The sequence below is a fragment of the Equus caballus genome, chromosome 20 (assembly GCF_041296265.1).
Source record: "Equus caballus isolate H_3958 breed thoroughbred chromosome 20, TB-T2T, whole genome shotgun sequence".
NCBI lineage: Eukaryota > Metazoa > Chordata > Mammalia > Perissodactyla > Equidae > Equus > Equus caballus.
The window spans coordinates 31,856,150-31,868,786 of record NC_091703.1 but is presented as its reverse complement, the minus strand read 5'-3'; the positions used below and the strand labels follow the sequence as shown (position 1 = coordinate 31,868,786).

The 12,637-nt window shown below is 46.0% G+C and overlaps 1 protein-coding gene and 1 long non-coding RNA gene across 10 annotated transcripts in view; one reads left to right on the top strand and one right to left on the bottom strand.

Annotated features, from left to right (window-relative positions):
• The window catches only part of LOC138919608 (saoe class I histocompatibility antigen, A alpha chain-like), a 46,270-nt gene extending 37,524 nt beyond the window's left edge, over positions 1-8,746 (bottom strand). For 3 of the 9 annotated variants that reach the window (XR_011429928.1, XR_011429925.1, XR_011429926.1), the window contains exons 1-8: positions 8,604-8,734; positions 8,006-8,275; positions 7,492-7,767; positions 6,608-6,883; positions 6,374-6,484; positions 5,730-5,777; positions 5,471-5,566; positions 4,845-4,928 (exon numbers count right to left, since the gene is read on the bottom strand). Coding sequence is in view for 1 of the 9 variants with exons in the window: in XM_070245071.1 (XP_070101172.1) it covers positions 5,562-5,566; positions 5,730-5,777; positions 6,374-6,484; positions 6,608-6,883; positions 7,492-7,767; positions 8,006-8,275; positions 8,604-8,685 (1,068 nt within the window). In the remaining 8 variants the exon portion in view is untranslated. Of the gene's footprint in view, positions 1-1,407; positions 2,201-2,235; positions 4,929-5,176; positions 5,567-5,729; positions 6,485-6,607; positions 6,884-7,491; positions 7,768-8,005; positions 8,276-8,603 lie in introns of those variants that run through there. The other 6 variants (XR_011429923.1, XR_011429924.1, XR_011429927.1 and 3 more) reach the window with 6 other exon arrangements.
• LOC138919615 (uncharacterized) lies at positions 7,842-9,474 on the top strand. Its single transcript, XR_011429941.1, has 2 exons — positions 7,842-8,247; positions 8,612-9,474. It is a non-coding gene; the product is annotated as an uncharacterized lncRNA (long non-coding RNA).
• The last annotated feature ends 3,163 nt before the right edge of the window (positions 9,475-12,637 follow it).

Sequence of the window (12,637 nt, the reverse complement as noted above, 5' to 3'; positions counted from 1 at the left end):
ATAACTTCTTTAAAGTCATTTACTGCTAATGCTAGCATCTGTGTCAGTTCTAGGTTAGTTTAAATTAATTAATTTTCTCTGCCTTATGTGTTGTATTTTCTCTGCATGCTTGGTTATGTTTTATTTGTTGCCAGACATGATTTTACTTCATTAGGTTCTAGATGTTTATGCATTCCACAAATAATCGTCAGCTTTTAGTTCTGGGATACATTGAGTTATTTGCAATTTCTTGGATCCTTTTGGGTCATGCTTTTAACATTTTAACATTTGTTAGCAAAACAGGACAATGTTTGGAGCAGGGCAGATTATTCCCAACTACTGACACAAGACCCTTCTGAATACTCTACCCAGCAAATTGTAAGGTTTTCCAGTCTGGTTGGTGGGAACAGGCACTATTTCCAATTCTGTGGAGCACTAAGTACTATTCCTTGTAGTCTTTCTAGATTATTCTTTCCTGTCTTTGGATAGTTTCCTTACATGCATGCACTGATGAGCTGAAGACTTGAGGGGAACCCTTTGCAGACCTCCAATGCTTTTTCTGTTCAGCTCTCCTTTCTCTGTGCCTTCACCTTTGATTCTGGCTCTGCTGGTCTCCCCAATTCAAAATTCTGTCCCGTTCACTCAGTGACACTCCTGGCCCAGATTTTCAGGGAGGGGATGTCCCTTATGTTCCCCACGTGAGTAAGCTCTGGGCATAATTTCTTGTCTATTACAGCTCATGAGCCTGAGAAAACCACAGCTAACATTTTTCCAGATTTGCTATATGCCCTAAGGATAAAAACTTTTCTCTCTGGATTACTTGCCTACATTTATATATTGGCCTGAATGATTATTCTCTTGATTGTTCTACTATAATTTAGGATGCTTTTTATATTTTATTGACGATTTTTAGTTCTTTTTAGTGCAAGAGGCAGCCTTAAAACCTAGCCTACCTTATTACTGGAAATGGAATCCCCATTAACTGCTTTTTCATATGCTATTTATCTGGCTCCAGGGTACATTCTAGAATACAAGTCATCTAAACCAGTGCTACTTAGTGTGGTCTGTGAGCCACTGCTGGCCTGTGAGGTGTTTGTTATCAACTCACAGTAAGATAGGTACAGAAATTGAAAGTGAGTGTAAGCAGGTAAACCTCTACCTTGCCTTGCCCCAGTAACTGTCAAAGAAAAAAGGAGCATTTACATTACATCACTGGATCTGCTGAAACAGTTTGATTCTTAGCTCTTCATGGACCAAAGATTGAGTAGCATGGTATCTACACTAGGATGGTTTTTAGACTTTTGTTGGGGTCCATAAATACTGATAAATGTTATACATACTCTCCCAAGAAATATGTGCATATACAAACAAGTATAAATGTTAATATAAAATGTCAGCGTGTGTATATATATATATATATACATCCTGTGAAGTCTTATAGATCTTGGTTTTGTAATTCAAGCAGGAGACAAAGGCAGGGATAAGACATTTTGAGTAATCACTTCATCATCCCACAATGCCACTCTACTTATTTGTGAGTATAAACTACAGTAGACAAAAGCTAGACCCAAAACAGACTATCAAGCGAATAAGTTGAAAGATGTCATTGATTAGTCACTCATTATCCAACCAAATCTGAGTGCCTACAGTGTACCAGATCAAGTTCTGGTCTCAGATCACTGCTCCAAAAATTGAAATTTGTCATTCTTTTCCCATCCCTCACCCCTAACCTCCACACTTAGAACCTGGACCATCTGCCCACGTTAGAATTTCACACTTAAAGAGTCTTGGTTTGAGGCTGAGACCATTTCCCTCCACAGGAGAGGAAAACCCACTTTCCCAAACATTCTTGCACTTGGAAATGGCATGAGGCTCTACCACCTGGGTGACCACATGCTGGACTCTGACTCAGGATGTGGTGACACAGAGAAGCTGAGAGTGTGCAGAATGCTTTTGGCAAAGGTGGTAGGAGTGGCAATAGTGTCATCCAGTTGCCAGGAGCAGCAGAGACAGCAGTGCAACCACAAGATCCCGTGTCCAGCATCAGGAGAGTCAGCAGTATGAACAGCGGCGTCTGCGCTCAGCAGCAGCGGCAGTGATTCCTATGTGGGATCCAAGGCCCCAATACTTTCTCTCTGTATAACTGTCTGTATTCATTTAGGTTTCAATTAGAACAATTTGGAACCTGTTGCTCTCACCAAGAAGTGAATGAGAAATCCACCTAGGGAATAGTTTCAGAGAGCAAGGATTCAGAGATATTTTTCGAGCTTTATTGAGATATAATTGACATATAACATTGTGTACAATAGAGATGTACAACCTATTGATTTGATACATTTATATACCTCAAAATGATTAACAGCATAGTGTTAACTAAATGATATCTGTAGCATGTCACATAATTACCACTTCTTTTTTACGGTGAGAACATTAGAGAACTCTCTTAGCAACTCAGACTTTCTTTTGCTGAGCTGGTAACTACTTCCAAAATCTTCCACCTGGCTATACCCCATGGTATGGAAAACAACATATATCTCTCAGAATATGTCTTGCCTTTTTTGTCTCAGGAAAAAACATTTAACGTGGATCTAAGACCCCTCCCTGCCATGAATGATACCTGATCGTTGGCATTACTGGGTCCCAATCTGGCTGAGTACTAGGACTGCTTGTGGGCTTGTTACCAAAAAACTCAGTCCTTTCCCCAGACCCACCATCTCAGAATATTGGGCACAGAGCCCAAGAATCACATATTTAGCTAGCCCTACCTCTGAGGCTGATGCACAGCTATGCTGGAATCCTGGTCTACGTTCTTGCTAATAACGTGTGATCTGAAGACCAGCAGCATCAGTAACAAACTGCTTACACATCCAGAATCTCATGCTCTACTCCAGACAGTCTAGATTTTAATGAGATGTCCAGGGGATTCTTGTGCACAGGAAAGTTTGGGACTGCTTGGTTTCTTTACCTTCTAGGCACAGAGGCGGAAATGTGTAGCCTGCTCTGGGTGTGTGGTCTGACTGGGGATCAAGGGTTCAGTCCTTGTTCCTTTCTCTTCTACAGTCATCAAACCCTTGTGACCTCATTGGCTCGCAAGGCTCTAAGTATCATTTCTATGGTGTTATCTCCCAACTCTATTTCTCCAGTCCAGACATTTCTCAACTCCAGACTCACATATCCAATTGCTAAAACTAACCTCACTTGCATCTAATAGATGACTCTGTTTCAACTTTCCTAATTGGATGATTACGATGCCATTTCTTCTAGAGTCATTTCCATTTCCACTGAAGACACTCTATATTTCCACTTGTGCAGTCTGAAATTTGGGGTGTCCTCTTTGAGTCCTCTTTTTCACAACCCAGATTTAATCCATTAGAAAATTCTGGAAAGCCCATCTTCAGAATGTATCCAGAATCCAAATGCTTCCTATTATTTTCCCTGCTCACACCCCAGACAAAGCAAGTAACATCTCTAGCCTGGAACACGGCACTGGTTTCCTACAGTTTTCTCCACTGGCTGCTCTCTCTTCACCTCTTGACTCCGCACAGCACCAGAGTGATGCTTCTCAAGTCACAATAGGTTGACCTTCTGTTCATCTTCCTCAACAAGAGGTTAAAACCTTCCAACATCCTCCAGACCTACATGGTCTGGCCACATGTCTATCTCATCTCAATATTCTCTGCTCCAGCCACACCGGCCTCCTCGCTTTTCCCAGAACACACAGACACACTCCTGCTCTAATGCATTTGCACTGGAGGTTCCCCTGCCTGCAAACGACTTCCTGAGACATCCCTGTGCACAAATCACGCCCTTCAAGTCTTTACTCAAGGTCACCTTCCCAATGAGGCCCACATTGACCATCCTAGTAAAACAGCCATCCTTCTTGTTCCCACAAACTTATACTATGAGTTGCCTTTCTCAAAGCACTTACAACTTCTCACATAAACACTTCCCGTATTTACTATGCTTACAGCATACAGTCTGCCCCTCCCCACTGGAACACATGCTCCCCAAGGCCGGAAATTTTTGCCTGTTTTTAGTTCACTGAAGTTTTCTAGGTACAAAAAGAATTTCTCATATATATGGGAAACAGCAATCATCAGTTGAATGAATGATGAGTGTACAGCACCTCCGTATTCTAGAGACAGTATCTTTATTAATGTAACCTCAGGTCACACGCTGTTTTGTGGCAGCTACAGCACAACCTCCTCTCACACTGACAGGAATGTGGCCTTTACTTTTCTCACAAGTGCTGCTCTCCCCTCTCTCCCTCCCACAGCCGCCCTCCTGCACACTCACACACACAACTATATTTCTCTCCTTAGAAAGGACAATCTTAGGCTATGGGTCCTATTTTCCAAGCAACTATGAATCTAAAGTACACTCAAATTTATAAATGCATCAGTTTGGATCAGAGCCAGCACTAGGATGACTAGAGCTAAGGGCAAAGAGATGGGGCAGGCTGCAGAGAAGATAGAAACCCGACAGGAATTTATCTAAGATAAGAAACTATCAGATCCCTCCTCTGTTGTAATTCTAGAATCTGCTTCTTTTAAAAGGAGAAAAGGTAGAAAGAAAAATCCAGGAAACAACCTTAGAAAGAGGGTAAGAGTTGGATGAGTCTGAAAATTTCTCTCTCGATACCAAAGAATCTCCTGTGTGCAGCGGCCACCCCGGACCTCGTGGGGACAATGACAGGCCAAACGACTCCTGCTGCTGTCAGATATGGGGGACATCCAGAGGAGAATGAGACCAGAACTCGAAACGTGAAAAGGGAGTTAACAATAAAAAAAACCCTCCAAAACCCAAATATAAACAAACAAAATGCAAGGCCTGAGGGCTGGGCCCTGGCCTGAGTCTAGACTGACCTGGCCACATGAAGCCCTCACTGCCAATGGTCCTGGAGACAGGACAAGGTCCAGGTGATGTCCTCATCCCTGTGATCACAGGTCCTGGTGGAACAAGGTTCTACTGAAGGGACCAGAACAACAGAGCAGCAGAGATGACAGCCAAGGAATGATAATGCCAAAGCCCACTGAGCACTGGCCCCGAGCCCAAGCACTGAACAGTGAGTGGACCCAGGCCCCATCCATGCTCGACTCCTCTCAGCCTTCTCCTGTCCCCACCTGCGACAGACTCAGCACAGCAAACATATGAATTCTGGAAGGTTCTCAGTGCTTCCATTAATTTCTTCTCACAGTTTAGGAAATTTCTCCTTTAATTAACACATCAATCACTTTTAACAAGAATTAGGAAAGACAAATTCATATCTAGATTCATATTTTAAATAAGGAAACAAGTCATTACCACTCAGAGAAACACGAAGTTAAGACAGGGATGGAGATGGCCCAGCCCCACCTGTGCTGCAACAGGGCAGTGGATCCAGGAAAGAACAAAGGTCCGTGTGGGCAGGGGTCATCCTGGTGGGCAGGGGTGGATCAATCTCCCCACTTCTTCGCATTATGCTAACAGGAACACAGACCCATTCAATTACCAGTGCAGAAAGAGAAGTCAGGGTTCTTGAAGTCACAAAGAGGAAGTGTGAACAAATCTTGCATCACTCAGTCCCCCACAAGGAAGCTGTCTCACACTGTGAAAGAGAATAATCATAAACAAATTCAGGTCAGCATATAAGTGCTAACATTCTCAACAGCCCACCACATGCACAGTGTCCCAATCAAAGAATCCCCATAACTCAGTCGTGTCCCCTCTCCCCAACCAACCCTTCCCAATTCAGGCCTCCAGGGTCTCACCTTTAGGATCCATGAGAGACACATCAGAGCCCTGGGCACTGTCACTGCCTGGGTAGGACAAAATAGGATGGGGTCAGAGCCCACAGGAGATGAGACTAAAGGAGGAACAATGGGCTGGGTGAGATCCCCCCATGGGCTCCGTCTACACATCTGAAGGGTCTCAGGGATCAATTCCCTACAGAAACTTACTTGCAGCTTGAGCACAGCCCCCTCTTTTTTCACCCATGGGAAGAAAACAGGGAGAAGGCTGAGCCATGAGATCCTAGAGCAACCCCCAAGACCTGGACCACAGGGAAGTTTCCAGAACCATGACTGAAGACCCACGGCAGGATGGGGAAACACGAAGAAAGGAGATGTGTGAAGACTGGATCAAATGCCCTCCTGGAGGTCTGTCCTCAGCAGGGACCCTCCCCTCTGACCTTCGACTGCTGGGAATCAGGTCCCCAGCCCAGAATTATCCAGGTGAAAAAATCTTTCTGTCATTTTCACCAGTGCTTTAATAAGAGTGTTACCAATTGGCTCCAGAGTGGCAAATACATGTGTGTGGATGGTACTTCCCATTAACAAGGCAGGGCAACCTCTACCTGGGGCTTGAAATCCGTCAGTGGGAGAAGAAAATTCAGATTCTCCATCCCCTTCCCTACCAGAACGCTTCTTCCTCCAGATCACAGCTCCAGCTACTGCAGCGCCAGTGACCACAAAGAGACCCAGGCCAGCAATGACGCCCACGATGATGGTGGCCTCAGGAGGCGGCTCTGAGAAGGGAAGGGAAGCTGAGGGGCTCTGACCTCAGTCTTGATCCTGACCTTGCTGAAGGTCTCCAGAAGGGCTCCTGATTTCCCTGAGAAGAGGTTCTGAGCCCACGGCTCCCTCCTTACCCCATCTCAGGGTGAGGGGCTCAGGCAGCCCCTCGTGCTGCACATGGCACATGTAGCTCTGCTCCTCCCCAGAAGGCACCACCACAGCCGCCCACTTCTGGAAGGTCCCGTCCCCTGCAGGCCTGGTCTCCACAAGCTCCATGTCCTGGGTCAGGTCCTCCCCGTCACGCTGCCAGGTCAGGGTGATCTCCGCAGGGTAGAAGTCCAGGGCCCAGCATCTCAGGGTGACCTCATGGTCAGAGATGGGGTGGTGGGTCACATGTGTCTTCGGGGCGCCTGAGGAGAAGGATCAGAAAATTCAAGAACTTCACATCTACTTTGGGCCACTGAAGCAGCGCTCATGTGGCCATCCTGAGAATGGACAGGACAACCGGTTTCGAAGGAGGAAACAGAAAACCCAGACACCAGATTGGACATGGGGATCTGGGACAATCTCCTATTCCTTGGAAAGTTCTAGAATCAAAGTGAGCACCGAGGGTAGGAGGCTCCAGGTCTCAAAGGAGGAGAACACAGACTTCTGGTCCTGATCTGGGTGGAGAATAAATGACTCAAAAAAACTGGAGTCAGGCCTGCAAAGATGTTCTCAGGCCGATAACAAGGCCTTGAGAAAGTCATGGTTCACAAGATGCCAGGGTCAGAGGGAACCAATGACGGCGATTTCAGGGATGGTCTCCCCTCCTATTCCTGAAGAAACTGGATTCCTTAACTGTCCTTTAGAGAAGGACGGGCCCTCTGGGCAAGTCATTAGTACAGAACATGAAAACCTGGGTGGATTCCTTTCTTTTCTGAGGGACGGTATTCTGACAGTGATCCCATTTCCTCCCTCTTTGTAGGAAGCCAGCACGGCCCCAGTGGAGATCAGGAGACCCCGCGGCCCCTCGTACCCGTGCGCTGCAGCGTCTCCTTCCCGTTCTCCAGGTGTCTCAGGAGCCACTTCACGCACCTGCCTTCCAGGTAGTTCCTTTCTCGCTCCGCCTCACCGGCCGCCTCCCACTTGCGCTTGGTGATCTGAGCCACTGCGTCCGCTGCGGTCCAGGAGCGCAGGTCCTCGTTCAGGGCGATGTAATCGGCGCCGTCGTAGGCGGACTGTCTGTACCCGCGGAGGAGACGCCCGTCCGGCCCCGCGTCGCAGCCATACAACACCTGGAGGGTGTGAGACCCTGACCCCGCCCCGAGGTCAGCTCCGCCCACTCGGCCCAGCGTCCCCCCACCCCCTCCAGATTAAACCTAAAGTGAAAATGGAACCGCGGAAAAGTCCCCGCCGGCTCTTCGCGGGTCGGGGGCCGGGCGGGTCCCGCAGCCTCGGGGGGAATCTCGGACCCGGAGACTCGGGGAGACCCCGGCCCGTCCGTGGGGATGGGAGGGGGCGTGATCTGGATCCGGGCCCGCGTCGCTCACCAGCCTCGCTCTGGTTGTAGTAGCCGCGCAGGGTGTTCAGGTCCACTCGGAAAGTCTGTGCTACGTCCTTGGCGAGCAGCGTCTGCTCTTCCCAATACTCCGGCCCCTCCTGCTCCATCCAAGGCGCCCGCGGCTCCATCCTCGGACTCGCGGCGTCGCTGTCGAACCGCTCGAACTGCGTGTCGTCCACGTAGCCGACGGCGATGAAGCGGGGCTCCCCGCGGCCGGGCCGGGACACGCCGGTGAGGAAATACCTCAGGGAGTGGGAGCCTGGGGGCGGGGAGGGGCTGAGACCCGGGACCCGGCCCAATCCTCCTCCCGGCGCGGGTCCCCGGGTCCGAGGGTGATGGGGCCAGGAGTGGGATGGGGGTAAGGGATCGTGAGACTGAAAAGGGGCGGTGGATGGAGAAGCGCGGGGACTTGGGTGGGAAAAGGAGGGGGCAGGAGAAGGGAGGGGTCAGGACAGGGGCAGGGCCGAGGCGGGGGTCTGGGCCTGGGTCTGTGGAGACGCGCCTTCCCCGGGGGTCCTGAGTCCCCGCCGCGCGGTTCCCTCGCTCCGCCCCCCGCAGAGGCTGTTTCCTTCTGACCCCGCACTCACCCGCCCAGGTCTCGGTCAGGGTCAGGGCCCCCGAGAGCAGCAGGAGGAGGGTTCGAGGCGCCATGACCGGGATCCTCGCCATCTGGGGAGAATCTGAGTCCCGGCTGATCAGTGCGGTTGTAAAAACCCGGAACGGCGGAAACGCTGATGGGCTTCCCTAGAAACTGGATACGCAATGGGAGTGAGAACTGGGGCCGCGTCATGAGTCTCCAGCAGGAGGACCTGACACAGGTTGTGAGAAGCAGAAGTGAAACTCCCCAACACGGCTTTCCCGCCCCAGACTCCGCCCTCGGGCCTCAGACCCTGAGAGCCACGCCTGGGGACCTGGGACTCTGCCCTGACCCGTCTCCTCCCGCACCGAGAGCTCTTTGTCACACCGTCTCCCTGAGTCCTGGCCCAGGTGCTGTTTGAGTCAACAATTCTCAGGCACTTTGGTTTCAGGATATCCATACAGTCTTCAAATTAGTGAGGACCCCAAGGATAATTTTATGTTGGTTATATGTATCAATATTTACCATACTAGGAATAAAAGTTTTAAAATATTTTTTATTACTTAGAATAATATTCATAACCCACTGCAAGTTAACAGAAAGAATGTTTTTATGAAAAATTGCTGTTTCCCCAAATAAACAAGGTAGTGAGAAGAGTGGATCTTTTTACATCTTACATTTTTGAAAGACTCTTTCTTGTCTGTCTCATTAGAAGACCACTGGATCTTCATATTTGCTCTGCATTTAGTTTGTTATTTTGGTTGAAGTGTATGAAAAAAATACAGCCTTACACAACTATGTAGGAGTAGTATTTTTAATAACCTTTTCACAGCATTGTGGATATTCACCTTTGATACTGAAATAAAACTACACTACTGGTAGTTTCTCAAAGGTTATTTGCAAAGTGGAACCTGAAACAATATCATTGAATATTTCCTATTCTGTTAGATTAAAATCACAGACCTAGTTTGCATATTGAATAACTCTTGTACTAACGTATGATTTTTAAAGTAATCCATTGTTTCACTAAGTTCCCTCGTTGATGCATTTAACTAAAAATTATCAAAATATCACATTTGTTAATATTACCGCAGATCCCAACAGAAAAGTTTGTCAGTACTGGGAAGCTGTCAAGCTTACATGGTTGGACACAAGTTTTCCAAAATTCTAGTTTTCTCTTGACTGCTTACGTTTTATCAAGGCAATAAGTACTGTCAATTGTTAACTGTCAGGGGATTTTCTTGAAGGGAGAAGCTCATGTTCATTTTGAAAGAGTGCGTGCCAAATAACCACATCTAATCATAGTTTCTGTCATTCATTCTTTCAAGTAAAACTGGTGTTCCATAAAAAAAGTCTAGCTTGGCTCACACAAATTATTTTCCTTGGGACATAGTACTTGGGAATGTAGCAGAAGGGTTTTATGTGTACTTCTCACGTCAACATATAAGATATTTTTAAAATGTGGATTTAAGAACAACGATTTGGTAAGGACAATTTTTAATGCTTCAGGACATTTTAAAGTGAAAGTGTTTTGTTCGTGGTTTTTTTTCTGCAAGTGGTGTCCCTTTGGAACTGGGAACGGTTTGTGCCTGAAGGCGCTAGACCCACTGACAACCTATTTTGGTTTCGCTATACACCAGCTTACTATGTATTCCTATCTCAAACAGAAATCTGTTGTATCTCTAAGAGAAATAACATTGGCCCTTTCATTTCACATGGGTCTAATGCATCTCACCTGATGCCCACAAAATACGAAGAGCAGTACTGTCTGACAGAATGTTCTGTGATGAAGGAATTGTTCTGTATCTACACTGTCCAATATGGTAGCCAGTAGCTACATATGGCTACTCAGCACTTGAAATGTGGCTACTGTGCTGAGCAGTTGAATTTTTAATTTTATTTACTTTAAATTTAAATAACCATATGTGGCTAGTAGCTACCATATTGAATAGTGAATATCTGGAATGTTTTTAGTTTTGTTTCCTCCACCCCAAAAGATACTGTGTGACTCATAGGTTGATGTAGACTAAAATTATCTTCATATAGGTGTCATGGAATTGTCCATGTGGGTCTTAGACATATGCTTAAAATACAGCGTGCCCAAGATGTTGAATTAACATGTATTTTAACAACTAGGGTATATAGACATTAACCAAAACATGATTTATCATCTTAAGGTCCTAAATGTTCAAAAATGCCCATCACTGAAGCTAATCCTTGTGTATATTACATTGGGACTCTTGGTGTTGTTTTCATTAACCTGATAAATATAAGAAGGGACATAAGTCTTCACTTATCCCAAGAGAAAGTATTTATTGGAGACAATGTATATTAAATAACTTGTAGGCCCTGTATATTCATGTAAAATTATAGAGCAGAAGATGTAAACCTTAGAATTCCACTTCTTAGAATTCTTTGCCTATTGCTCCTCCCCTACTTTCCCCCCAAATTGAAACAATTCTGTTTCCCTTCACCCTTGTACCCCCCTCCTACAAACTGAAAATTTTTGTCTGTGAATCTACAGTAGATGAAAACAGTGTGACAATTATACACAATGACAATCACAATGAAATTTCAGAAAGAGGGTGGGAAAGAAGAGACTGAAAACTTCAAGAGGCAACAAACACAGGCCTGGAGGCAAGAAGGCGTTGCAGCAATGCCTTCCAAATTCCCAGGAAAAATGTTACAACACGGTGTTCTGTATCAAGTCAAAATGCAAGTCAGGACTGGGGCAGCCTAAAGACATTGCTCATGTTTAGAGTTTCAATGTTTTACTTTCCACGTTCCCTTCCTCAGGATACTGCCAGGCAAAGTAGGGAACAATGATGGAGAAAACCAAAAAAAGGGGGGAAATGGGATCCAGGCAACAGGGGAACCAGAACAAAGAAGACGAAGGGCTGCCCAGGATGAGGGGAAAGAGATCTGGGTTGTCAGCCCTGCCCCAGATGTGTAGGGAACCAGTCCACGTGTGGCAGGACTGAGGGCTGTGGGAAGGTGTCTTTACAAAGACAAAGTTGGTAGAATACCAGATTTGTTCGAATATATTCATGAAGATTTAGACTCAGGGGGGAGTAGTGGAATGGTTTAGTAATGAATACAACAGAAACTAACCAAATGAAGAAACAAGATATATACTAACTACAGGGAACATAAAAAGTTGGTTCAAGAAAGGAAAAGTAATCATAGTCTACTAAATGCTCAGTTGTGACTAACGTTTACATGGTCATAATAATGTAAACACTGCACGCTGAGCTAATCAAAGTTGTAAAGTAATTACATTGGGTAGCTGGTGGTGTGTGAAATAAGAGCCAGTTCACTAAAGATGATGCATAAGTGTGTAACAAAGAAGGAGTATTGTAAACATTCTATTTAGAAGTAACAATTAGAGAATCAGCTAAAAGAACTGAAACAAGATGTCTCTGGGATTTAGGAAATGGGGTAGGGAGGGGACATCTGTCTTCATAACAAGCCTTGTAGAAGTAGTGGACCTTTTAAATCATGTGCAAATGAATATTTATTAAAAATAAAAAGATAACGGGGGCTGGCCCCGTGGCCTAGTGGTTAAGTTCACACGCTCTGCTGCAGGTGGCCCAGTGTTTCATTGGTTCGGATCCTGGGCGCGGACATGGTACTGCTCATCAAACCACGCTGAGGCAGGGTCCCACATGCCACAACTAGAAGGACCCACAACGAAGAATATACAACTATGTACCGGGGGGCTTTGGGGAGAAAAAGGAAAAAAATAAAATCTTTAAAAAATAGTAAAAAAAATAAAAAGACAACGTGGTAGATGAGAGAATAGACTCTGGAATTGTCCTACCAGGAGTGTCATAGAAATGGAGCAATAGCTGGAAGGAGACATGGGATTGAGTGATGGATTGTTATGAGAGGATTTTGTTTTGATTTATTTAGCTTCTTTTTTTTTTTTTTTTAAACGGGAGATATTGCAGCCTGTTTGTATGTGGGACTGAATGAGCCAGTAGAGAACAGGAAGTTGATGATGCAGGGGAGGGAGGTAATCCTGTGCCCAAGCTGAGAGGTGAC